At 49.4% G+C, this 27732-nt stretch overlaps 1 protein-coding gene across 1 annotated transcript in view; it reads right to left on the bottom strand.

Moving 5' to 3' along the window:
* Positions 1-1024: 1024 nt before the first annotated feature.
* Positions 1025-27732, bottom strand: part of GET3 (guided entry of tail-anchored proteins factor 3, ATPase) — a 33753-nt gene continuing 7045 nt past the window's right edge. Inside the window, exons 2-7 of the mRNA XM_063931183.1 lie at positions 27055-27202; positions 26668-26816; positions 25578-25728; positions 25376-25483; positions 2775-2972; positions 1025-1587 (exon numbers count right to left, since the gene is read on the bottom strand). Of these exons, the coding sequence (XP_063787253.1) occupies positions 1456-1587; positions 2775-2972; positions 25376-25483; positions 25578-25728; positions 26668-26816; positions 27055-27202 (886 nt within the window). The 3' untranslated portion in view covers positions 1025-1455. The remainder of the gene's footprint in view (positions 1588-2774; positions 2973-25375; positions 25484-25577; positions 25729-26667; positions 26817-27054; positions 27203-27732) is intronic.

Raw genomic sequence — 27732 nt, 5'->3', positions numbered from 1 at the left:
CCGCTACACAGCACCTGGGCTGCCGGCCTGGAAGCCCCGAGACGGCTAATGCAACGGATAGAGTGGGTGATATCGCGGAGGGTAATGTGTGGACGCTGAATCAATGTAAAAGGTGACAGTGCTGTGCAGTGCAGTGGGTGTGCAGTGTCACTGTTACCTTGATTCAGCGAGTCAGTCAGTTCTGTCAGCCAGTCACTATTGTTAGCGCCGGTGTCCCAACGCGCCGCATTACAGGATGTAGACGCACTAAATAAACTACAGCTCCCAGCAGTCCTTAGCGCCAAAGTATTCCGGCGCTAAGGCCTGCTGGGAGCTGTAGTTTATTGAGTGCATCTTCTTCCCTGTAATGCGGCGCGTTGGGACACCGGCGCTAACGATAGTGACTGGCTGCTGTGCGAGTCTCTGTGAGAGCCACTGCCAAAGGGAGGACAGCAGCTTACCTGCTTCCAGGAGGAGAAGCATTACCCGCCCCTCCCCCACCCGCGGCACCCCCACTCTCCCCCCTCCCCCACCTGCGCTGGCTCTAGACCCATACCTACCCCTCCCCCACCCGCGGCACCCACAGTGCCTGCAGACCTCCACCCGCAGCACCCGCCCCTCCCCCACCTTTGGCACCACCGCACCAGCCCTTCCCCCACCCGCGGTACCCCCGCAACCGCCCCTCCCCCACCCTCCCCCATCCGCGTCTCCCCCGCACCCACCAATCCCACAACCACAGCACCTACTAGGTGATTCATCAGGCTCTGCGTGCACTGTTCACGCCGTTGCAAGGGGCTACGACCCCTTAACCATCGCATGCCCTTTGTCCGTGCAATATTTAACCACTCACACAATTATGATTGGAGGTAATACTCCACATAATACAAATATTGCACGCCACAAGGGCATGCAAGGGTTAAGGGGGTGTAGCCCGTAGGGCGCGATGAATCACCTAGTACAGATATAACGATCAAACGGCCCTGTATAATACACACATAATGGTCACCCCATCCTGTATAACACCCCAATAATGATCACACAACAGTTTAAGGTTTTTTATAAACAGAATTTAATAGTCGCTCGAGTCGCAGAGCACTACAGAATGTGTTTATTATGGAAGGGAGGACTGTATACGGCGTATACTGTAACTACAGTTCTGGTGGTGGTCATGCTCTTTACTGATATATGTTGTGTCATACTCATGAGTCAGTGAAAATATGAGACAAATAGACAGATAACAAGGGAGGGAGACAGAACAGACCAAGAAAACAAGGAGAGATCGGAGTGAGAGGGACAAAGCGACTTGTTCCCCAAAATCCAAAAATAAATAAGCCCTTCCCAAAAGTAAGAGTTTGGGGGGTGACAGGAGGCTTTGGGATGGAAAAACCTGGTCTGTCAGCTGGAGAGGTGGTGTCTGTCTTGCTGGCCTCTGTAGTGCTTATGAAACGGTGGGGTACCCGCCCAGCCCCTGTCACCTCACTTCTCGCTGGGGGGGCTGTACGGCTCCAGGAGGAGGTTGGAAAAGGTGTTGACATTTTCTGCACCCCGGACTTCATGTGGGAGAAGAGGAAGCTTCACAATATGGAAATCTTCATAGAGATCCTCCATCTAAGAGAATAGGAATTGTATCAGTCAGTTACACTCACCGCCTTGCTATGTGTGCCACCTAGTGGTAGGAGAATGGTACTACTTATCATATCGTTCACCCCTGCCTGCACCATCACGGTAGCGTCTAGTTTCCCTTCGTGGAGAGGACCTTTCCCATAAGCCCCTGGGTCCATGTCACAAACTCTCTGGAATAGTAACCTGTGGCGAGCGGAGCGAGACACCAAGCCCGCAAGGGTCTAATGGCGCATAGAAAAAACAAAATAACCTCAAACGAATGGAGAAAACATTTAGGCGCTGTTAGGGCGGAAGTTTTCTACTGCCCTCTCGTGCTGTCACTTCCTGGTCCTGATCACGAAGGGAACATAGACACAACCGCACCACCATTGGTCTTAGAAGGAGCACTACAGACCTCTTGTTTGCAGCACCTTGGGGTGTGTTGCATGGTAAAGTGATACCTAGAGACCAATATGCCCAAATCTCTGTTCTGGCAGCCGAACAGCCAGATCACTATATGGGACCATATTGGTCAGAGCGTTGTGGCTAGTCTCTCTTCCCAGAAGCCTCTGCATCCTGCCACCACCTGTCCTGCCAGCAGCTCCCATCCCTGATTCTTGCCCCATGTTTCTCTGCTGCTGCTCCCCATCCCTTCAGCCAACTGCATCACCCATCTCTATCCTTCCTCTGTCTACTATTCTCCACCTGTTGACTATGGGGATAATTATTCAGGCCGCATCGCTGCAAAATCCCCGTTGTCGGCGTCACTAAGCAGGTTCTGTCCTACACATGCACGCCCGCTGAATGTGTTCGGTTCGCAATGATTGACAGACAGAGGCGTTCGTTCGCTGGGGGGGGGGGGGGGGGGGGGCGGGGGGTAGGGGGCGACGGGCCGTTGCGGGGATGGCAGGGGAGGGAAAACCGGTGACGGGTCGGCTGCGTTACTTCGATGGGAAAAATGGCGGTGGACCGCTTGTATACGAAGCACAGCTGCGGCTGCAGGGGGTCGTCCACAGTTGCGTTTGCAGCCGCTGGGCAGGCCATTCAGCTTGCAATAGAACGGATTGCAGATTCAGCTTTTTTTTTAGCAGAACCTGCAATCCTTACTGAATAACGCCCTATGTCGATTCCTACCACCTCCTTTCTGTCGCCGCCCCCTCCCCCGCGCCGTCCCACTCCTTCCACCTGTATACCTGGTCCAGGTACTTGGACTGGATCTTGTGTCTGGCCTCGCACATCCTGCACGGCTTCTCTGGCTCGGGAAATACCAGCTGGTTGACGATGATGTTGTGGGTGTCTATCTTACACTTTGCCAACTCTTGGATCAAGCGCTCGGTCTCGTACAGCGACAGGAACTCGGCGATACAGACGCAGATAAACGTCGTCTGCTCCTGTAAGCAAAACCAAATTGTCAGCGGTACCCAACTACGTATCACACTGGAGGGGAACTCATCTAACGGGGGGGGGGGGGGACACAGTAGTTTCTGCTGCTTTATTGTCCCTCACAATCGCTGCGATCTGTAGATGAAGGACTACTATAAGAGTACCTAGAATCTCCCTGAATTCATCTGGGGGTTGATCTTTTAGCTTTGTGGCTCCGACTCTGTGGAACTCGCTGCCCTGCACAATGCGAGAGGCCCCCACTCTAGAATCCTTCTAAAATAGACTCAAGACTTGTCCCTGAAGTTCCTAAAAAAAATACATCCCAAATGCTTAAAGTTATCTTTCCTGGTGTTCTTAAATGTAAATGTGAAGCACTTAGAGTACTACTGGGATAAAAAATGCTCTATAGATATTATTATTATATTAGTTAGTGTGTCCAGTGTGCAAAACTAGGGCGGGGTGTAATAAAGTCCGAGTTCAGCGACCGTGCGGGATGGCAGCTGAACTCGGGCGTTGTTATTAATAATTTACATGGCTAAACCATGTCTTGCAAATGACTGCCCCTTTAAAAAAAAAAAAAAAAAAAGGCAGAGTACAGCCGGCATTCCACACGGCCGTTCAACTCGGACTTCATTAAATCCTGCCCCTAGCCTCTAAGGGTGAGCCTCCTAAGCACTACAGAGTATAGTGGTACCAAGATATGTTAATAGCAGTAGTAATACTACTAATACTACTATCATCTTCTCTGGCTCTATAAACTATAGACAGACACTTATTAATAGTGTATAAATATCCTTTACCAGACTGCTCGCTCCGCCCCTTATGGGTGGATGGGGGAAGGGGGGTTACAATGGGGTGGAGTGAGTAGACTTTCACACTGCTCTGGGGAAACCGGATGTTACGAAGGAGCCAGCGGTGGACAGAGGACCCGCAATGGCCGACTCCTGAATACGGATAGGCAGGTATATATAAAACCGTTGCAGATAGGACAGGGGTCACCCATAGACTCTAATCCGCACACATAACCTCTAACAGAACATAGAAGCAGAGTTTAGATGTCATGTTCAAGTCAATAGGTCTTTTTATAAACCCCCGAAAATAGGATTTTGGTTACCTACCGGTAAATCTTTTTCTCATTATCCGTAGAGGATGCTGGAGTCTACATCAGTACCATGCGGTATAGACGGGTCCACCAGGAGCCATTGGCACTTTAAGAGTTTGATAGTGTGGGCTGGCTCCTCCCTCTATGCCCCTCCTACCAGACCCAGTCTAGAAACTGTGCCCGAGGAGACGGACATCTTTGAGAGAAGGATTTTACACGGATAGGGGCGAGATTCATACCAGCTCACACATACAAGGCAAACCAAGCTAACTAGCTTGAAACTCAGCAACCACTGAAACATTACTTACCCAAGCAACAATGCAGTACTCAACTAAAACAAAGTTGTACTGGGGATGTACCAAAGCTCCCAGAACGAGAGGGAGAGTGCGGAGGCTCCTGCAGAACTGATTGACCAAACTTCAGGTCCTCAGCGGCCAAAGTATCGAACTTGTAGAACTTTGCAAACGTGTTCGACACAGACCAAGTAGCCGCTCGGCAAAGTTGTAACGTCGAGACACCCCGGGCAGCCGCCCAGGAAGACCTCACCTTACGAGTAGAGTGGGCCTTAACAGACGTAGGACATGGTAATCCCGCTGTAGAATACGCATGCTGGATAGTGAACCTGATCCAGCGAGAGATTGTCTGCTTAGAAGCAGAACACCAAAGTTTCTTGGGATCATACAGGACAAACAGCGAGTCCGACTTCCTGTGACGAGCAGTCCTCCTCACATAGATTTTTAGAGTCCTTACAACATTTAAGGAGTCAGTCGCAACTGGCACAATAAGTTGGTGATATGAAATGCCGACACAACCTTCGGAAGAAACTGCTGACGTGTTTGAAACTCAGCCCTATCTTCATGGAAGATCAAGTATGGGCTTCTACAGGACAAAGCCCCCAACTCCGACACCCGTCTAGCAGAAGCTAAGGCCAACAAAGTGACAGCCTTCCACGTGAGAAACTTGACCTCAACCTCCTATAGAGGCTCAAACCAGTCCGACTGGAGGAACTGCGACACCACGTTAAGATCCCAGGGCGCCGTAGGCGGCACAAAGGGAGGTTGGATGTGCAGAACTCCCTTCAAAAAAGTCTGAACTTCAGGGAGGGCAGCCAACTGTTTCTGGAAGAAAATGGATAGGGCCGAAATTTGGGCCTTTATGGATCCCAACCTCAGGCCCATAGCCACACCTGCTTGCAGGAAGAGGAGAAAACGTCCCAGTTGAAACTCCACCGTAGGAAACTTCTTGGACTCACACCAAGATACATATTTTTACCAAATACGATGGTAATGTTTGGACATAACTCCTTTGCTAGCCTGTATCAGGGTAGGAATAACCTTGTTCGGAATGCCCTTCCAAACTAGTATCTGGCATTCAACCTCCATGCCGTCAAACGCAGCCGCGGTAAGTCTTGATAGGCGAACGGCCCCTGCTGCAGCAGGTCCTCCCGAAGAGGAAGAGGCCTCGGCTCTTCTAGCAGTAGATCTGCGTACCAAGACCTTCTGGCCAGTCTGGAGCAATTAGGATCGCTTGAACCCTTGTTCTCCTTATGAGCTTTAGCACTCTTGGAATGAGTGAGAGTGGTGTAACACGTACACCGACTGGAAAACCCAAGGAGTCACCAGGGCGTCCACCGCCACTGCCTGCGGGACCCTCGACCTGGAACAATATCGCCGAAGCTTCTAGTTGAGATGAGAGGCCATCATGTCGATTTGAGGTACACCCCAAAAATCTGTTACCTCCGTGAACACCTCCGGATGGAGTCCCCACTCTCCTGGATGGAGATCGTTTCTGCTGAGGGAGTCCGCTTCCCAGTTGTCTGCTCCCGGAATGAAGATTGCTGACAGCGCCAACGCGTGTTTTTCTGCCCAGAGGATGCTTCTTGATACCTCTGACATTGCAGCTCTGCTCTTCATTCCGCCCTGTCGGTTGATGTAAGCCACTGTCGCTACATTGTCCGACTGCACTTGAATGGCCCGATTTCCAAGAAGATGGGCCGCTTGGAGAAGACAATTGTAGACGGCTCTTAGTTCTAGAGTGTTTATCGGCAGGCCGGCTTCCAGACTTGACCACCTTCCTTGGAAGGTCTCCCCTTCAGTGACTGCGCCCCAGCCCCGGAGACTTGCATCCGTGGTAAGAAGGATCCATTCCCGAATCCCGAACTTGCGGCCCTCCAGAATGTGAGGTAGTTGCAACTACCAGAGGAGTGAAATCCTGGCCTTTGGTGACAGACGTATCCCCTGGTGCATATGTAGATGGGATCCCGACCACTTGTCCAGGAGATCCAGTTGGAAGGATCGAGCATGAAACCTCCCGTACTGTAGAGCCTCGTAAGGCGAATGCACTGATGAACTGACACACGGGCTGGCTTCAGGACATCCCGGACCATTGTTTGTATCACCAACGCTTTTCCTCTGGACGAAACACCCTCTGCACTTCCGTGTCGAGGATCATTCCCAGAAAGGACAACCTCCTTGTTGGTTAAAAATTTGATTTTGGAAGATTCAGGATCCAACCGTGTTCCCTGAGCAGGTGGGTGGTGAGAAGGATTGACTGTAACAGCTTCTCCTTGGACGATGCCTTTATCAGCAGATCGTCCAGATATGGAATTATGTTCACCCCCTGTCTGCGGAGGAGAACCATAATTTCCGCCATCACCTTGGTGAATACCCTCAGTGCTGTGGAGAGGCCAAATGGCAGAGCCTGGAACGGATAGTGACAGTCCAACAGTGCGAATCGGAGATAAGCCTGATGCGGCGACCAAATCGGAATGTGGAGGTACACATCCTTGATATCCAGGGATACCAGGAATTCCCCCTCTTCCAGACCTGATATCACCGCCCTTAGAGACTTCATCTTGAACTCCTTCAGAAAGGGATTTAGCGATTTTAGGTTCAGAATGGGCCTGACCGAACCATCCAGTTTCGGTACCACGAAAAGGTTCGAATAGTAACCTTTGTTTTTCAGATGAGGAGGGACGGTAAAATAACCTGTGCCTCTACCAACTTCTGGACGGCTGCCAGCAGGACATACCTGTCTGCCAGCAAAGCTGGCAAGCCTGATTTGAATAATCGGTGAGGAGGAAGATCTTGAAATTCCAGCCTGTACCCCTGGGACACGATATCTTGCAACCAGGGATCCAGGCCAGACAACACCCAGACGTGACAGAAATGCCAGAGTCTCGCCCCCACCGGCCCCACCTCCGGGGCGTGCAGTCCACCATCATGCGGAGGACTTCAGCGTACCTGAAGCAGGTTTCTGTTCCTGGGAACCGGCCACAGCAGGTTTCTTGGATTTGGGCCGACCTCCCCTAAAGAAACCGTGTTGGACGGTCTGGCCGTTCGTGGCTTGGCAGCCCGAAAGGGCTGTGATGCAGTTGAAGAAAATAAGATTTTACTTACCGATAAATCTATTTCTCGGAGTCCGTAGTGGATGCTGGGGTTCCTGAAAGGACCATGGGGAATAGCGGCTCCGCAGGAGACAGGGCACAAAAAGTAAAGCTTTTCCAGATCAGGTGGTGTGCACTGGCTCCTCCCCCTATGACCCTCCTCCAGACTCCAGTTAGGTACTGTGCCCGGACGAGCGTACACAATAAGGGAGGATTTTGAATCCCGGGTAAGACTCATACCAGCCACACCAATCACACCGTACAACTTGTGATCTAAACCCAGTTAACAGTATGATAACAGCGGAGCCTCTGAAAGATGGCTTCCTTCAACAATAACCCGAATTTGTTAACAATAACTATGTACAATTATTGCAGATAATCCGCACTTGGGATGGGCGCCCAGCATCCACTACGGACTCCGAGAAATAGATTTATCGGTAAGTAAAATCTTATTTTCTCTATCGTCCTAGTGGATGCTGGGGTTCCTGAAAGGACCATGGGGATTATACCAAAGCTCCCAAACGGGCGGGAGAGTGCGGATGACTCTGCAGCACCGAATGAGAGAACTCCAGGTCCTCCTTAGCCAGAGTATCAAATTTGTAAAATTTTACAAACGTGTTCTCCCCTGACCACGTAGCTGCTCGGCAAAGTTGTAATGCCGAGACCCCTCGGGCAGCCGCCCAAGATGAGCCCACCTTCCTTGTGGAGTGGGCCTTTACAGATTTAGGCTGTGGCAGGCCTGCCACAGAATGTGCAAGTTGGATTGTGCTACAGATCCAACGAGCAATCGTCTGCTTAGACGCAGGAGCACCCATCTTGTTGGGTGCATACAATATAAACAACGAGTCAGATTTTCTGACTCCAGCTGTCCTTGCAATATATATTTTTAATGCTCTGACAACGTCCAGTAACTTGGAGTCCTCCAAGTCACTTGTAGCCGCAGGCACTACAATAGGCTGGTTCAGATGAAATGCTGACACCACCTTAGGGAGAAAATGCGGACGAGTCCGCAGTTCTGCCCTGTCCGAATGGAAAATCAGATATGGGCTTTTGTAAGATAAAGCTGCCAGTTCTGACACTCTCCTGGCCGAAGCCAGGGCTAGAAGCATGGTCACTTTCCATGTGAGATATTTCAAATCCACCTTTTTTAGTGGTTCAAACCAATGAGATTTTAGAAAGTCCAAAACCACATTGAGATCCCACGGTGCCACTGGAGGCACCACAGGAGGCTGTATATGCAGCACTCCCTTAACAAAGGTCTGGACTTCAGGGACTGAAGCCAATTCTTTTTGAAAGAAAATCGACAGGGCCGAAATTTGAACCTTAATAGATCCCAATTTGAGACCCATAGACAATCCTGATTGCAGGAAATGTAGGAATCGACCCAGTTGAAATTCCTCCGTCGGAGCACTCCGATCTTCGCACCACGCAACATATTTTCGCCAAATTCGGTGATAATGTTGCACGGTTACTTCCTTCCTTGCTTTAATCAAAGTAGGAATGACTTCTTCCGGCATGCCTTTTTCCTTTAGGATCCGGCGTTCAACCGCCATGCCGTCAAACGCAGCCGCGGTAAGTCTTGAAACAGACAGGGACCCTGCTGAAGCAAGTCCCTCCTTAGAGGTAGAGGCCACGGATCTTCCGTGATCATCTCTTGAAGTTCCGGGTACCAAGTCCTTCTTGGCCAATCCGGAACCACTAGTATCGTTCTTACGCCTCTTTGCCGTATAATTCTCAATACTTTTGGTATGAGAGGCAGAGGAGGAAACACATACACCGACTGGTACACCCAAGGCGTTACCAGCGCGTCCACAGCTATTGCCTGCGGATCTCTTGACCTGGCGCAATACCTGTCCAGTTTTTTGTTGAGGCGAGACGCCATCATATCCACCATTGGTCTTTCCCAACGGGTTACCAGCATGTGGAAGACTTCTGGACGAAGTCCCCACTCTCCCGGGTGAAGATCGTGTCTGCTGAGGAAGTCTGCTTCCCAGTTGTCCACTCCCGGGATGAACACTGCTGACAGTGCTATCACATGATTCTCTGCCCAGCGAAGAATCCTTGCAGCTTCTGCCATTGCACTCCTGCTTCTTGTGCCGCCCTGTCTGTTCACATGGGCGACTGCCGTGATGTTGTCCGACTGGATCAACACCGGTTTTCCCTGAAGCAGAGGTTCTGCCTGGCTTAGAGCATTGTAGATTGCTCTTAGTTCCAGAATGTTTATGTGAAGAGACGTTTCCAGGCTCGTCCATACTCCCTGGAAGTTTCTTCCTTGTGTGACTGCTCCCCAGCCTCTCAGGCTGGCGTCCGTGGTCACCAGGATCCAATCCTGTATGCCGAATCTGCGGCCCTCCAATAGATGAGCACTCTGCAACCACCACAGAAGAGACACCCTTGTCCTTGGAGACAGGGTTATCCGCAGGTGCATCTGAAGATGCGACCCTGACCATTTGTCCAACAGATCCCTTTGGAAAATTCTTGCGTGGAATCTGCCGAATGGAATTGCTTCGTAAGAAGCCACCATTTTTCCCAGGACTCTTGTGCATTGATGTACAGACACCTTTCCTGGTTTTAGGAGGTTCCTGACAAGCTCGGATAACTCCTTGGCTTTTTCCTCCGGGAGAAAAACCTTTTTCTGAACCGTGTCCAGAATCATCCCTAGGAAATTGGAACGTGGAGATACGCATCCTTGATGTCCAAGGATACCATAAAATCCCCCTCTTCCAGGTTCGCTATCACTGCTCTGAGTGACTCCATTTTGAACTTGAACTTCTTTATGTACAGGTTCAAGGACTTCAGATTTAGAATAGGCCTTACCGAGCCATCCGGCTTCGGTACCACAAAAAGAGTGGAATAATACCCCTTCCCTTGTTGTAGAAGAGGTACCTTGACTATCACCTGCTGAGAGTACAGCTTGTGAATGGCTTCCAAAACTGTCTCCCTTTCGGAGGGGGACGTTGGTAAAGCAGACTTCAGGAAACGGCGAGGTGGATCTGTCTCTAATTCCAACCTGTACCCCTGAGATATTATCTGCAGGATCCAGGGATCTACTTGCGAGTGAGCCCACTGCGCGCTGTAATTTTTGAGACGACCGCCCACCGTCCCCGAGTCCGCTTGAGAAGCCCCAGCGTCATGCTGAGGCTTTTGTAGAAGCCGGGGAGGGCTTCTGTTCCTGGGAAGGAGCTGCCTGTTGCTGTCTCTTCCCTCGACCTCTGCCTCGTGGCAGATATGAATAGCCCTTTGCTCTCTTATTTTTAAAGGAACGAAAGGGCTGCGGTTGAAAAGTCGGTGCCTTTTTCTGTTGGGGAGTGACTTGAGGTAGAAAGGTGGATTTCCCGGCTGTAGCCGTGGCCACCAAATCTGATAGACCGACTCCAAATAACTCCTCCCCTTTATACGGCAAAACTTCCATATGCCGTTTTGAATCCGCATCGCCTGTCCACTGTCGCGTCCATAAAGCTCTTCTGGCCGAAATGGACATAGCACTTACCCGTGATGCCAGTGTGCAGATATCCCTCTGTGCATCACGCATATAAAGAAATGCATCCTTTATTTGTTCTAACGACAGTAAAATATTGTCCCTGTCCAGGGTATCAATATTTTCAATCAGGGACTCTGACCAAACTACCCCAGCACTGCACATCCAGGCAGTCGCTATAGCTGGTCGTAGTATAACACCTGCATGTGTGTATATACTTTTTTGGATATTTTCCATCCTCCTATCTGATGGATCTTTAAGTGCGGCCGTCTCAGGAGAGGGTAACGCCACTTGTTTAGATAAGCGTGTTAGCGCCTTGTCCACCCTAGGAGATGTTTCCCAGCGCTCCCTAACCTCTGGCGGGAAAGGGTATAATGCCAATAATTTCTTTGAAATTTTCAGCTTTTTATCAGGAGCAACCCACGCTTCATTACACACGTCATTTAATTCTTCTGATTCAGGAAAAACTATAGGTAGTTTTTTCACACCCCACATAATACCCTGTTTAGTGGTACCTGTAGTATCAGCTAAATGTAACGCCTCCTTCATTGCCAAAATCATATAACGTGTGGCCCTACTGGAAAATACGGTTGATTCGTCACCGTCACCACTGGAGTCAGTGCCTGTGTCTGGGTCTGTGTCGACCGACTGAGGCAAAGGGCGTTTTACAGCCCCTGACGGTGTTTGAGTCGCCTGGACAGGCACTAATTGATTGTCCGGCCGTCTCATGTCGTCAAACGACTGCTTTAGCGTGTTGACACTATCCCGTAGTTCCATAAATAAAGGCATCCATTCTGGTGTCGACTCCCTAGGGGGTGACATCCTCATATTTGGCAATTGCTCCGCCTCCACACCAATATCGTCCTCATACATGTCGACACACACGTACCGACACACAGCAGACACACAGGGAATGCTCCTAACGAAGACAGGACCCACTAGCCCTTTGGGGAGACAGAGGGAGAGTTTGCCAGCACACACCAAAAGCGCTATATATAACAGGGATAGCCTTATAATAAGTGCTCCCTTATAGCTGCTTTATATATATAAAAATATCGCCATAAATTTGCCCCCCCTCTCTGTTTTACCCTGTTTCTGTAGTGCAGTGCAGGGGAGAGACCTGGGAGCCGTCCTGACCAGCGGAGCTGTGAGAGGAAATGGCGCCGTGTGCTGAGGAGATAGGCCCCGCCCCTTTTCCGGCGGGCTCGTCTCCCGCTATTTTGTGAATCCAGGCAGGGGTTAAATATCTCCATATAGCCTCTGGGGGCTATATGTGAGGTATTTTTAGCCTTTATATAGGTTACATTTGCCTCCCAGGGCGCCCCCCCCCAGCGCCCTGCACCCTCAGTGACTGCGTGTGAAGTGTGCTGAGAGGAAAATGGCGCACAGCTGCAGTGCTGTGCGCTACCTTTAGAAGACTGCAGGAGTCTTCAGCCGCCGATTTTGGACCTCTTCTGACTTCAGCATCTGCAAGGGGGCCGGCGGCGCGGCTCCGGTGACCATCCAGGCTGTACCTGTGATCGTCCCTCTGGAGCTGATGTCCAGTAGCCAAGAAGCCAATCCATCCTGCACGCAGGTGAGTTCACTTCTTCTCCCCTCAGTCCCTCGTTGCAGTGATCCTGTTGCCAGCAGGACTCACTGTAAAATAAAAAACCTAAGCTAAACTTTTTCTAAGCAGCTCTTTAGGAGAGCCACCTAGATTGCACCCTTCTCGGCCGGGCACAAAAATCTAACTGGAGTCTGGAGGAGGGTCATAGGGGGAGGAGCCAGTGCACACCACCTGATCTGGAAAAGCTTTACTTTTTGTGCCCTGTCTCCTGCGGAGCCGCTATTCCCCATGGTCCTTTCAGGAACCCCAGCATCCACTAGGACGATAGAGAAAAGAGTTTTTTCGTAGCAGGTGCAGCTGAGGGAAGAAAAGGTGACTTACCCGCTGTAGCCGTGGAGATCCACGCATCTAACGCTTTCCCAAAGAGAGCCTGACCTGTGTAGGGTAGGGTCTCCACACCTCTCCTGGATTCCACGTTGGCAGACCACTGGCGCAGCCACAGTCCTCGACGAGCTGAGACAGACATGGAAGAAATTCCTGCAGCCATGGAACCCAGGTCTTTCATGGATTCCACCATAAATCCTGCAGAATCCTGAATGTTACGTAAAAACAAATCAACGTCACTTTTATCCATTGTATCCAAATCTTCAAGTAATGTTCCTGACCACTTTACTATAGCTTTGCCAATCCAAGCACTAGCAATAGTGGGACGTAATATAGTCCCTGAAGCCGTGTATATGGATTTGTGCATATTATCAATTTTACGATCAGCCGGCTCTTTCAAGGCGGTGGATCCGGGAACAGGTAAAACCACCTTTTTTGAGAGTCTGGATACTGACGCGTCAACAATGGGCGGGTTTTCCCATTTTTTTCTATCCTCCACAGGGAAAGGAAACGCTACCAGGACCCTTTTAGGGATCTGGCATTTTTTCTCAGGGTTTTCCCATGCTTTTTCAAAAATAGCATTTAATTCATTTGACGCAGGGAAAGTTAGCGAGGCTTTCTTATGTTCAGTGAAGTAATGCACAGGTGTTGTATCAGTAATATTCAACACATTCATAATGGCCTCTATCATCAACTGCTCCCCTTTTGCAAGAGATGCGGCCCCCCTCAACACATCCCCATCACCGTCCTCAGTGTCAGAATCGGTATCCGTGTCATCTTGCATAATGTGTGCAAGAGCACGCTTTTGTGAATATACAGCGGGGGGCCCTGAGGTAACAGAACTGGGCCAGACTGCCATAGAGCTCTGTAAATCCTGAGTAGCAGACTCATTCTGTGCAACCCTAGTAGAAATCATATATTTGATAGAGGATAACCACTCAGGCTCCCTTGCTGGTATCTATGCTACACCAGTGCAATCCTGATTACATGGAATGAGATCATCCTGAGAGGACATATCCTCTGCAGCATATGACACAGAGTCCCTGGACATAGCTTAATGGAGACCGCAGACACCACACACACACACACACGAGGGCAGACAGAGTTTCACCCCCCAAGAATGGCAAGAGAGACACAGAGATTGGAGCCAACCCACACACAGCGCTTTTTAGGTAAAGGGAGACCCCTACTAGCGCTGACTGTGCACCTTAATAGGTTACACAGCCTGTATACAGCCTCCCCCCCTTCTACAACCCCCTGGTACAGTGAGAGACAGCTGGAGTTGTTCTGGATGGACTTGCTCTTCAGTGACAGCGCTGTGCAGGCAGGTAAATGGCACTGAACGCTGCTGGGTCTGCTCTGAGGAGAAGCTCCGCCCCCAAAATGGCGCTGTCTTCCCGCTCTTCATAGGATTATACTGGCCTGAGGAATTATGCTGGCAGAGATCCCGGGACCTCGACAGGCTATGTGACAAGTGTAGGGTGTAGGCGCTGGCTCAGGGCGCCCCTCACAGCGCCGCACCATGTACCGCTGAGCCCCGGAGCGCAGTTAGTACTGCGCTCCATACCCTGTTGCCGCCATCTTCACACCGGCCCCCTGCTTGTTAGGGGGGGTCGGTGACTCCCTCGCCACCAATCTTCTGGCTCTGTAAGGGGGTGGCAGCATGCTGCTGGGGTGAGCAATCCCCTGTGGCGGGGAACGATCGATCCCCTCAGGAGATCAGTGTCCTGTCAGCGGAGATAGTGGCTCAGACCCCACAGGGCGGACACTACTCCTCCCCTCCCCATAGTCCCACGAAGCCTCCCTGTAAAATAATCAACTCTAAAAAAACTTTTTCTAAAGAAGCTCTGTAGAGCTCCCCTAGCTGTGACTAGTGTTCCTTCTAGGCTGTTTCAGCAGGGTGCTGCACCCTGCCCATTTTTTAAATGTGAAAAAGCACCCTGCCCTTTTTCAGTGCACCCTGCAGGATCATAAATCGCCCCCTTGTATACAGAATGCAACAGAGTGCATGTTCCAATGTAGTTGTCTACTCCTTGCCTACCTCTGAAATTGGATACCATTTCTATCCTTAATGAACTGGATGGCAGAGGAGGCAGTGTAACTGGCATCACTGCTGTGGCTGCCTGCATAACACAGCACTCTGATATAGAGGGAAAGAACAGGGTAAGCAGTGAGCATGTACTGCTTACACTATTTCCTTAGTAGAAGAACAGACTTTTATTTTGTACCTATACTGTATAATTTAACCCTCTACTTAACTTTTCTGTTTTATAACACATAGGGATTATAACTACTTCATCAGTGGAGGATACATTATTTATTATGTGTATATACAGTAGCCATTCTTTCAAGGAGACTGGACAAATATAGTATTTTTCTCAGTACAGATGTTGGGTGTTACATGGGTGTCCTATGTGTATGTAGCGGTAAATGATACATTCAAGGGAATATATATATATATATATATATATATATATATATATATATATATATATATATATATATATATACTATAACATAAGCACTATGCTTTGTGCGCAAAGAGTCGCATCAAAAATGTGCCCTTCAAAATGAAAATGTGCCCTCCTCAATGATCAGCACCCTGCCCTAAAAAAATCCTAGAATGAACACTATGTGACCGGCTCCTTCGGGCACATTTTCTAAACTAGGTCTGGTAGGAGGGGCATAGAGGGAGGAGCCAGCCCACACTCTCCAATTCTTAAAGTGCCAATGGCTCCTGGTAGACCAGTCTTTACCCCATGGTACTAATGTGGACCCCAGCATCCTCTAGGACTTAACAGAAAATAGGATTTTGGTACTTACCAGGTAAATCCTTTTCTTTGAATCCATAGGGGGCACTGGAGTACTCTTGGGATATGAACGGGCTTCCGTAGGAACAGCACTGAATATTTAAATTTAGAACACTCCACCCCTCCATATCCCCGAGTACCTCTCAGTGTTTTTTACTGAGCCGAACAGGAACTATAGAGAGGTTGACAATGGAGTATTACATATAACATAACGGACAATAACGAAGTTGACACATAACGTTACCGACAACTAAACAGTTGACACCCTAACCAGCACTTGTAATTTGAACCAGTCGGTGAAAGTGTGTTACCATAAGATCCTCAGAACTCACCACAACTAGGTAAAACTGCTCTGGGTGGGCGTCCAGTGCCCCCTATGGATTCAAAGAAAAGGATTTACCTGGTAAGTACCAAAATCCTATTTTCTTTATCATCCACTAGGGGTCACTGGAGTACTCTTGGGACGTACCAAAGCTTCCCCCGTGGGCGGGAGAGCTGTTTGGCACTTGTAACACTAGGCGGCCAAAGCTAGATGCTGATGCCGCAAACGTATCAAACTTGTAAAAGCGCACAAACGTGTGCACTGAAGACCATGTAGCCGCACGGCAAAGCTGCGTCGTAGAAGCTCCCCGACCAGCTGCCCATGAAGTTCCCACAGAACGTGTGGAATGAGCGGTTACTGACGTAGGCGGTTGTAACCTAGCATGAAGGTAAGCCTGACGTATGGTCAGTTTTATCCATCTGGATAAGGTTTGTTTAGACGCTGGCCAACCCATCTTGGCAGCATCATAGAGAACAAACAACGTATCCGTCTTACGAACTGAAGACGTTCGGGATACATAAACGCGTAATGCGCGTACCACATCCAGAGTTCCAGAATGTGCTGTCAACACAGGAACTACTATTGGTTGATTGATGTCAAAAGAGGACACTACCTTTGGTAAGAAAGCGGGATTCGTCCGAAGTTCCGCTCTGTCATCATGAAACACCAAATACGGTGACTTGCATGACAAGGCACCCAAATCCAAAACACGCCTTGCCGAAGCTAAGGCTAGAAGAAAAAATAAGAATTTACTTACCGATAATTCTATTTCTCGTAGTCCGTAGTGGATGCTGGGGACTCCGTAAGGACCATGGGGAATAGCGGCTCCGCAGGAGACTGGGCACATCTAAAGAAAGCTTTAGGACTAACTGGTGTGCACTGGCTCCTCCCCCTATGACCCTCCTCCAAGCCTCAGTTAGGATACTGTGCCCGGACGAGCGTACACAATAAGGAAGGATCTTGAATCCCGGGTAAGACTCATACCAGCCACACCAATCACACCGTACAACTTGTGATCTGAACCCAGTTAACAGCATGATAACAGAGGAGCCTCTAGAAAAGATGGCTCGCTACAGCAATAACCCGATTTTTTTGGTAACAATAACTATGTACCAGTATTGCAGACAATCCGCACTTGGGATGGGCGCCCAGCATCCACTACGGACTACGAGAAATAGAATTATCGGTAAGTAAATTCTTATTTTCTCTAACGTCCTAAGTGGATGCTGGGGACTCCGTAAGGACCATGGGGATTATACCAAAGCTCCCAAACGGGCGGGAGAGTGCGGATGACTCTGCAGCACCAATTGAGAGAACTCCAGGTCCTCCTCAGCCAGGGTATCAATTTTGTAGAATTTTACAAACGTATTTGCTCCTGACCAAGTAGCTGCTCGGCAAAGTTGTAAAGCCGAGACCCCTCGGGCAGCCGCCCAAGATGAGCCCACCTTCCTTGTGGAGTGGGCATTTACAGATTTTTTGCTGTGGCAGGCCTGCCACCGAATGTGCAAGCTGAATTGTACTACAAATCCAACGAGCAATAGTCTGCTTAGAAGCAGGAGCACCCAGCTTGTTGGGTGCATACAGGATAAACAGCGAGTCAGTTTTCCTGACTCAAGCCGTCCTGGAAACATATTTTCAGGGCCTTGACAACGTCTAGCAACTTGGAGTCCTCCAAGTCCCTAGTAGCCGCAGGCACCACAATAGGTTGGTTCAGGTGAAACGCTGAAACCACCTTAGGGAGAAACTGAGGACGAGTCCTCAATTCCGCCCTGTCCGAATGGAAAATCAGATAAGGGCTTTTACAGGATAAAGCCGCCAATTCTGACACGCGCCTGGCCCAGGCCAGGGCCAACAGCATGACCACTTTCCATGTGAGACATTCTAACTCCACAGATTTAAGTGGTTCAATCCAATGTGACTTTTGGAACCCAAAAACTACATTGAGATCCCAAAGTGCCACTGAAGGCACAAAAGGAGGCTGTATATGCAGTACCCCTTTTACAAACGTCTGAACTTCAGGGACTGAAGCTAGTTCTTTTTGGAAGAAAATTGACAGGGCCGAAATTTTAACCTTAATGGACCCCAATTTCAGGCCCATAGACACTCCTGTTTGCAGGAAATGTAGGAAACGACCCAGTTGAATTTTCCTCCGTCGGGCCTTACTGGCCTCGCACCACGCAACATATTTTCGCCAAATGCGGTGATAATGTTTTTCGGTTACATCCTTCCTGGCTTTGATCAGGATAGGGATGACTTCATCCGGAATGCCTTTTCAGGGTCCGGCGTTCAACCGCCATGCCGTCAAACGCAGCCGTGGTAAGTCTTGGAACAGACAGGGTCCTTGCTGGAGCAGGTCCCTTCTTAGAGGTAGAGGCCACGGATCCTCCGTGAGCATCTCTTGAAGTTCCGGTTACCAAGTCCTTCTTGGCCAATCCGGAGCCACGAATATAGTGCTTACTCCTCTCCATCTTATCAATCTCAGTACCTTGGGTATGAGAGGCAGAGGAGGGAACACATACACGGACTGGTACACCCACGGTGTTACCAGAACATCTACAGGTATTGCCTGAGGGTCCCTTGACCTGGCGCAATACCTGTCGAGTTTTTCCCAACGGTTTATAATCATGTGGAAGACTTCTGGGTGAAGTCCCCACTCTCCCGGGTGGAGGTCGTGCTGAGGAAGTCTGCTTCCCAGTTGTCCACTCCCGGAATGAATACTGCTGACAGTGCTATCACATGATTTTCCGCCCAGCGAAGAATCCTTGCAGCTTCTGCCATTGCCCTCCTGCTTCTTGTGCCACCCTGTCTGTTTACGTGGGTGACTGCCGTGATGTTGTCCGACTGGATCAACACCGGCTGACCTTGAAGCAGAGGACTTGCTAAGCTTAGAGCATTGTAAATGGCCCTTAGCTTCAGGATATTTATGTGAAGTGATGTCTCCAGACTTGACCATAAGCCCTGGATATTCCTTCCCTGTGTGACTGCTCCCCAGCCTCGCAGGCTGGCATCCGTGGTCACCAGGACCCAGTCCTGAATGCCGAATCTGCGGCCCTCTAGAAGATGAGCACTCTGCAACCACCACAGGAGGGACACCCTTGTCCTTGGTGACAGGGTTATCCGCTGATGCATCTGAAGATGCGAACCGGACCATTTGTCCAGCAGGTCCCACTGGAAAGTTCTTGCGTGGACTCTGCCGAATGGGATTGCTTCTTAGGAAGCCACCATTTTACCCAGAACCCTTGTGCATTGATGCACTGAGACTTGGCTCGGCTTTAGGAGGTTCCTGACTAGCTCGGATAACTCCCTGGCTTTTTCCTCTGGGAGAAAAGCCTTTTTCTGGACTGTGTCCAGGATCATCCCTAGGAACAGAAGACAAGTCGTCGGAACCAGCTGCGATTTTGGAATATTGAGAATCCAAACGTGCTGCCGCAACACTACCTTGCTACACCGACCTCCAACTGTTCCCTGGATCTTACCCTTATCAGGGAATCGTCCAAGTAAGGGATAACTAAAATTCCCTTCCTTCGAAGGAATATCATCATTTCGGCCATTACCTTGGTAAAGACCCGGGGTGCCGTGGACCATCCATACGGCAGCATCTGAACTGATAGTGACAGTTCTGTACCATAAACCTGAGGTACCCTTGATGAGAAGGGTAAATTTTGACATGAAGGTAAGTATCCTTGATGTCCCGAGACATCATGTAGTCCCCTTCTTCCAGGTTCGCAATCACTGCTCTGAGTGACTCAATCTTGAATTTGAACCTCTGTATATAAGTGTTCAAAGATTTTAGATTTAGAATCGGTCTCACCGAGCCGTCCGGCTTCGGTACCACAACAGTGTGGAATAATACCCCGTTCCCTGTTGCAGGAGGGGTACCTTGTTATCACCTGCTGGGAATACAGCTTGTGAATGGCTTCCAAAACAGCCTCCCTGTCAGAAGGAGACATCGGTAAAGCCGACTTTAGGAAACGGCGAGGGGGAGACGTCTCGAATTCTAATTTGTACCCCTGAGATATCACCTGAAGGATCCAGGGGTCTACTTGCGAGTGAGCCCACTGCGCGCTGAAATTCATTGAGACGGGCCCCCCACCGTGCCTGATTCTGCTTGTAAAGCCCCAGCGTCATACTAAGGGCTTGGCAGAGACGGGAGAGGGTTTCTGTTCCTGGGAACTGGCTGATTTCTGCAGCCTTTTTCCTCTCCCTCTGTCACGGGGCAGAAATGAGGAATCTTTTGCCCGCTTGTCCACGAAAAGACTGCGCCTGATAATACGGCGTCTTCTCATGTTGAGAGGCGACCTGGGGTACAAACGTGGATTTCCCAGCTGTTGCCGTGGCCACCAGGTCTGAAAGACCGACCCCAAATAACTCCTCCCTTTAATAAGGCAATACTTCCAAATGCCGTTTGGAATACGCATCACCTGACCACTGACGTGTCCATAACCCTCTACTGGTAGAAATGGACAACGCACTTTGACTTGATGCCAGTCGGCAAATATTCCGCTGTGCATCACGCATATATAGAAATGCATCTTTTAAATGCTCTATAGGCAATAATATACTGTCCCTATCTAGGGTATCAATATTTTCAGTCAGGGAATCCGACCACGCCAACCCAGCACTGCACATCCAGGCTGAGGCGATTGCTGGTCGCAGTATAACACCAGTATGTGTGTAAATACATTTTAGGATACCCTCCTGCTTTCTATCAGCAGGATCCTTAAGGGCGGCCATCTCAGGAGAGGGTAGAGCCCTTACAAGCGTGTGAGCGCTTTATCCACCCTAGGGGGTGTTTCCCAACGCACCCTAACCTCTGGCGGGAAAGGATATAATGCCAATAACATTTTAGAAATTATCAGTTGTTATCGGGGGAAAACCACGCATCATCACACACCTCATTTAATTTCTCAGATTCAGGAAAACTACAGGTAGTTTTTCCTCACCGAACATAATACCCCTTTTTGGTGGTACTCGTATTATCAGTAATGTGTAAAAACATTTTTCATTGCCTCAATCATTTAGAGCCCCTGACGGCCTATGAGACGTCTGGACAGGCACAAGCTGAGTAGCCGGCTGTCTCATGTCAACCACTGTCTTTTATACAGAGCTGACACTGTCACGTAATTCCTTCCAACAGTTCATCCACTCAGGTGTCGACCCCCTAGGGGGTGACATCACTATTACAGGCAATCTGCTCCGTCTCCACATCATTTTTCTCCTCATACATGTCGACACAAATGTACCGACATACAGCACACACACAGGGAATGCTCTGATAGAGGACAGGACCCCACTAGCCCTTTGGGGAGACAGAGGGAGAGTTTGCCAGCACACACCAGAGCGCTATATATATATATATATATATATATATATATATATATATATATATAGGGATAACCTTATATAAGTGTTTTTCCCCTTATAGCTGCTGTATCTTTAATACTGCGCGTAATTAGTGCCCCCCCTCTCTTTTTTTAACCCTTTCTGTAGTGTAGTGACTGCAGGGGAGAGACAGGGAGCTTCCCTCCAACGGAGTTGTGAGGGAAAATGGCGCCAGTGTGCTGAGGAGATAGGCTCCGCCCCCTTATCGGCGGCCTTATCTCCCGTTTTTTTATGTATTTTGGCAGGGGTTAAATGCATCCATATAGCCCAGGAGCTATATGTGATGCATTTTTTGCCATCCAAGGTGTTTATTATTGCGTCTCAGGGCGCCCCCCCCAGCGCCCTGCACCCTCAGTGACCGGAGTGTGAAGTGTGCTGAGAGCAATGGCGCACAGCTGCAGTGCTGTGCGCTACCTTGTTGAAGACAGGACGTCTTCTGCCGCCGATTTTCCGGACCTCTTCTGCCTTCTGGCTCTGTAAGGGGGCCGGCGGCGCGGCTCTGGGACCCATCCAGGCTGGGCCTGTGATCGTCCCTCTGGAGCTAATGTCCAGTAGCCTAAGAAGCCCAATCCACTCTGCACGCAGGTGAGTTCGCTTCTTCTCCCCTTAGTCCCTCGATGCAGTGAGCCTGTTGCCAGCAGGTCTCACTGAAAATAAAAAACCTAACTAAAACTTTCACTAAGAAGCTCAGGAGAGCCCCTAGTGTGCACCCTTCTCGTTCGGGCACAAAGATCTAACTGAGGCTTGGAGGAGGGTCATAGGGGGAGGAGCCAGTGCACACCAGTTAGTCCTAAAGCTTTCTTTAGATGTGCCCAGTCTCCTGCGGAGCCGCTATTCCCCATGGTCCTTACGGAGTTCCCAGCATCCACTTAGGACGTTAGAGAAATTGTTTTCCAAGTGAGAAACTTTATATCCACTTGCTGTAAGGGTTCAAAATATGAAGACTGTAAGAACTCTAAAACCAGATTCAAGTCCCATGGCGCTGTAGGTGGAATGAATGGAGGCTGTACTCTGAGGACACCTTGGAGAAAAGTGCGTATAGACGGCAATAGAGCCAATCGTCTTTGAAAGTAAATTGACAAAGCAGATACCTGCACCTTTAGTGTAGATAAACGCAGTCCTCCATCTAACCCTGTTTGTATAAACAACAAAAGGCGGGATAACTTGAAAGATGATGTCGGAGTAGGGACTGAATGGCAATTTGCAGAACCATCCTCTTGTCGTCCGACAGAGGCAATCCTGTCTTGAAAAACCGCAGAGGCGGAAGACAGTCGAACTCTATTTTGTAACCTTTTAACACTAAATTGCGGATCCACCCATCCGCGGATGTGTGGAACCACGCCAAATGGAACTTCTGAAGGCGTGCTCCCACAATCGGAGAACCGAGATGGGCTGGTAGCCCGTCATGCCACTGGCTTGTCGGTAACCTTAGCGTCCTGGCGAGTTGTGTTGGTTTGTTGGAAACCACGTCCGCGACCACGTCTAGCAGGCGTGGCTGTTCCTCTGCCACGTCCTCGAAAGGGCTGAGGTCTAAAGGATTTGAACGAAGGTCCAGCGTACCTTCTTCTTGATACCGGTGGAGGCAATGGTAAGAAAACAGACTTACCTCCCGTAGCCTCAGCAATCCATGCGTCCAATTCAGGACCAAACAACTTCTTGCCATCGTAAGGCAACGCCTCTATACCTCGTTTGACCTCTGCCTCCGCATGATAAGCACGCAGCCAGAGTGCTCTTCGTGCCGTAACTAGCGAAGATGAAATACGAGAAGTGAGCTGACAGACGTCAGTAGACGCTGTACAGAGATACTCTACAGCCTCAATCATTTGATTTACAAGAATTATCAGGTTTTCGTCATGTAAAGCAGATTTGAGTTCTGTAAGCCATATTATGAGTGCCTTAGTGACCCAAATGCCAACCAATCCAGGTCTCAGCATCACACCTGCGGCTACATACATGGATTTTAGCATAGTTTCTATCTTGCGATCTGACGGGTCTTTAAGCGTAGTAGCTGCTGGCACTGGTATGGTTAATTTCTTGGTAAGCTTTGACACTGAAGAATCAACTATTGGTGGATTCTCCCATGTACATGTTACCGAGTCTGGAAACGGGTAACTAGACTTAAATCTGCGAGGTATAGAAAACCGTTTATCTGGATTCTGTCGTGTTTCTACTAACATCTGATTAAGGGATTCCGACACAGGGAAACTTATTGGAGTTTTTTTTTCGTTTAGTAAATACGACCTGATCATTTGTGAGAGGCTCCTCAGTTTCAGTAAACTTCAGAGACTGACGTACCGCTCTGATGAGATCATCAATGCCGGAACTGTTAAAATCCTCGCCATCTGACTCCACTTCGCCCTCCTCACCCTCATCTTGTTCCGTGAGGTCTGGCATGGAATCGTCAGAATGCAACATAGCAGACACTGGAAAATCATAAGACATATGAAATTTATCCCGTTTACCCAAAATGGATTTGGACCTTACGCAAGGCTGAGACGCCTCCGGTAGTTCTGGCGGTCTCACCCTAGACTCAGATCTTGCCGTTTCCCGCTCCTGACGAGCGGCGGTCAATTCTGATTGTAACCTATCTAGTACATTTACTAACATACCCCACGGAGGGTCCGGTGAGGACATTGGTTGTAAAACTAGAGCAGAAATGGTATTCTGAACCGAATTCACAAAACATACTGTACATGTGGTAGATCCATCCGGTAACACACTGTTACAGACTTTGCAATTATGCTTTTTAGTTTTTGCTGGTGCCTTACTCATTATGGCGACAGACAATACAATACACAAAAAACAGACACTTGCACGACTCCGTAAAATAGCAGTAAGGTGTCTCTGTATATATATCTGGCCAAGTGCAGTACACGTGGCCAGTACTATGAAATGTGATCCCAAATTCCCACTAACACCCCTGCGCCTCCGGTGGAGTAGAGATGTAGGACAGGAACATTCTGGAATCACAGCAGGAAGACACAGGAAGCATGGTTAAAATGGCTGCCATGCTTATACATATAATCACAGTGCATTCCATACTGATCTTATAAACAGTCTCCCTGCCAGCATAAACATCATTATATTATATATAAATCTGTGGCAAACTATCAACAGCCTGTTGCTGCTGTCCCTTCTCCCCCCCCCTCGCATCTGCTCTATAGCGTGCAGTGCGGCCGGGCATCGTGGAAGACTGGGAGCGCGTGTTATCGCTATGACTACCTGGCCGCAGCCGATACAAGCGGCGGCCGGAGCATTGGGAGAAGCGGCGGCCGGACCAGACACGGGGAGCAGATGTCTGTAAGAGAAGCGGCGGGCGGACCAGACGCGGGGAGCAGCTGTAAGAAGCGCCGGAGCCGAGACCCGGCGGCCAGAGCAGTTGTAGCGGCCACGTTACCCGGCGGCCGGAGCCGCTGCGGCGAGCGCAGTCAGACGAAAACCAGCGCCTTCCCCACACGTCGGGGCGGCAGCGGAAGCTGACCGCCCCGTTCTCCCCCCTCACATACCTGCAATAGTTGTGGAAACGTCTGTGAAGAGGCTCCGACGGGGCTTCTTAGTAAGCGCCGGCCAGCCTGTGTACACAAGATCTGTGTGTGTGTGGCTGTGAGGGAGCTCTTTCAGAGAGGCCCGACACGCCCCTGCTGCTATCAGCAGCTGCACTATCCCTGACCCTGCCTTTTGGAAGGGGGAAAGGGATGTGTAAAATAGAAAAAAATAAAAATAAAAATAATTCAAAGTAATTGTGACCTGAGCCATATAGCTGTTACTACTTCGAGCACAGAAAAAACACTGAGAGGTACTCGGGGATATGGAGGGGTGGAGTGTTCTAAATTTAAATATTCAGTGCTGTTCCTACGGAAGCCCGTCCATATCCCAAGAGTACTCCAGTGACCCCTAGTGGATGATAAAGAAATAGTGGCTTCCATGGGTGACAGCCTACATACTGTAACACACAACAGGCCATCAGTTCCGTGTATACTACACCTATAAGTCTCTCACCGGGTCTTTGAACTGTTCGCTGACCGATCGGATGACAGGGAGAGTCTCCTCTAACTTGGAAGCGAGCTGGTCGGCGTTCATGTCCCCCAGCCCCAGCATATTGCACATCTGGAGGATAGAACGTGGAAGGCAGAGTATTAGGAGTGAGCGGCCTGAAGGGATCAGGGCGATTGGTGGCTACAGAACAGGGAGGCGTTCCTACCTGGGATATAAAGGGGCTGATCTGGTTCTTGATCTGCATTAGCCTCCCCAGGCCTCGCTCTACAATGGTTGGGAAGTTGAGGAGCCGTAGTGTGTGTCCTGTGGGGGCCGTATCAAAGACCACCACTGAGAAATTCATCCCCTTCACCAGCCTGAGGGAAGCAAGCAGAGAAAGAATTCATACAAGTCCTCCTACATAGAATGCTTCCCTCCTCTTATTCCCTCTTCTATTCTCCATACTATACCAACTGGTAGCCTTGGGGGATGCCACTGGTGGTAACATCTCCCCCTCCAGCTACAACTCTCCGCCTATTCTCTAGCCAATATCGGATGCACTCACCCTCCCAAAACACTCTGATCTATCTATCAGCAAACAGGGTCTCTATACGCAACATAGGAGACCCTACTGACCAGCAAAAGCAACCTCCCCTCGTACATTACACCTAGACCATATCCCACCAACATTTCCATCATGAGGCTCTTCTGCTGCCGGCAAAATTCTAAACACTATGCCCACAAAATAAACCAAAGGGCTTATTCAGTAACATGATGCAAAGAGAAACTCTGCAACCAATCACATATTGCCTTTCTTTAAAGTAACGTCATTAAACAGCTGAAAGCTATCTACTGGGCAAGCAAATAGGCCCCACAGACTGAATACCCAGCTTTGCTGGACAGGCCAATTACCCGTACAGACAACCCAGCCGGCAATAGCAGTAAGTATCTCAATACTAAACTGTATAATGAACCAACGCTCTGACCAAGAGGCATTATGGGTTTTACTATCATAGAACAATGACACAGAATATGTGCAAATGACGAGATCCCACCATTGGTTCTCCCACCCTTGCTGGACTCATCAGGTCAACCAAAGTCACCGACTTGCCACAGACAGAGATCTAGGGGGGGGTAAGTAATACTAGGAGAGAGCAGGACAGACACCCGGTTACACCAGCAAGATCCCATTTGGGGTGTCAGATACCCTTTTTATTTATTTTTTTAAAATAGGGAGCTCAACCCCCTTTCCCTTTCAATACTGTATAACCAGGCAGATGGCATTACACAGGACAGACAGAACGGACCCGGCTCACCTCATCACCTCCGCGTAGCTCATGGCTTCATCTATTCCTGGGAACGCGCTCATGGCTTCCTGCATCATCTTCTTACCCATGCTCAGCATGTTGTCCTCCTCAAATATCTCATCTGGCAGCTCTGCCACCCCCAGGCTGGGGTCTATCTCCTGCACAGGAGACACGGGTGGAGACAGTCACACATACAATCACTGAGGGCACGACACAAGGTGGGACACATAACACAAGTGACCCCATGAGCTTGTGGCAATCCCAGCATTAATTCAGAATATATGACCCTATAACGACCATGAACACACACTGTAAAGGAAACTGGAATGTACATGTCAGAGGGTATGACAGCCAGTGGTACATGTGTCCAGGTTACAATGTATGGAGCCCACTCACCATTGCAAAGAGGTTGTCATAGCCGCGAACTTTGGTGGGGACCTTGGAGAACTTCTGGTCGAAAGCATCGGAGATGTTGTGAGCGGGGTCTGTGGAGATGATCAGCACGCTCTCCCGTCCCCGTGACAACTGCACGGCCAGACTGCAACTAGGGGGGACACAGACACCAAGCTCTGGTCACTAGCTCCCAATCCTCTCCAACATACAGCCACTGAACTGTAAATATATATATATATATATATATACACACATATACACACACACACACACACACACACACACATATATATACACACAGACAGATATTTTTTAGTTACATGCAGAAGTCTAGGCCAGTTGCTAGTTGGGAGGAAACAAGTGGGAGCATCGTCTCCTATGCACACCACACTTAGGCATCTATTTACGGTTTACTGAGTGACGGCTTTTAAAGGCAGACACTTCCCAGTGTGTTTAAGCCCAAAATGTAAAAAGGTAAAGCTTGTGGTAGCAAAACATGGGATGTTCTGCGATTAAAAGCATTGCCTTTTACATTTCACACTTTGGGGGAAATTTACTAAGCTCCCGATTTTGACCGAGATGCCGTTTTTTCATCAAAGTGTCATCTCGGTAATTTACTAAACACTAATCACGGCAGAGATGAGGGCATTCGTTATTTTTTGCAAGTCCAAGTAAAAAATT

Source organism: Pseudophryne corroboree, chromosome 6 (assembly GCF_028390025.1).
Source record: "Pseudophryne corroboree isolate aPseCor3 chromosome 6, aPseCor3.hap2, whole genome shotgun sequence".
Taxonomy (NCBI): Eukaryota; Metazoa; Chordata; class Amphibia; order Anura; family Myobatrachidae; genus Pseudophryne; species Pseudophryne corroboree.
This window is presented reverse-complemented; position numbering and strand designations above follow the sequence as displayed.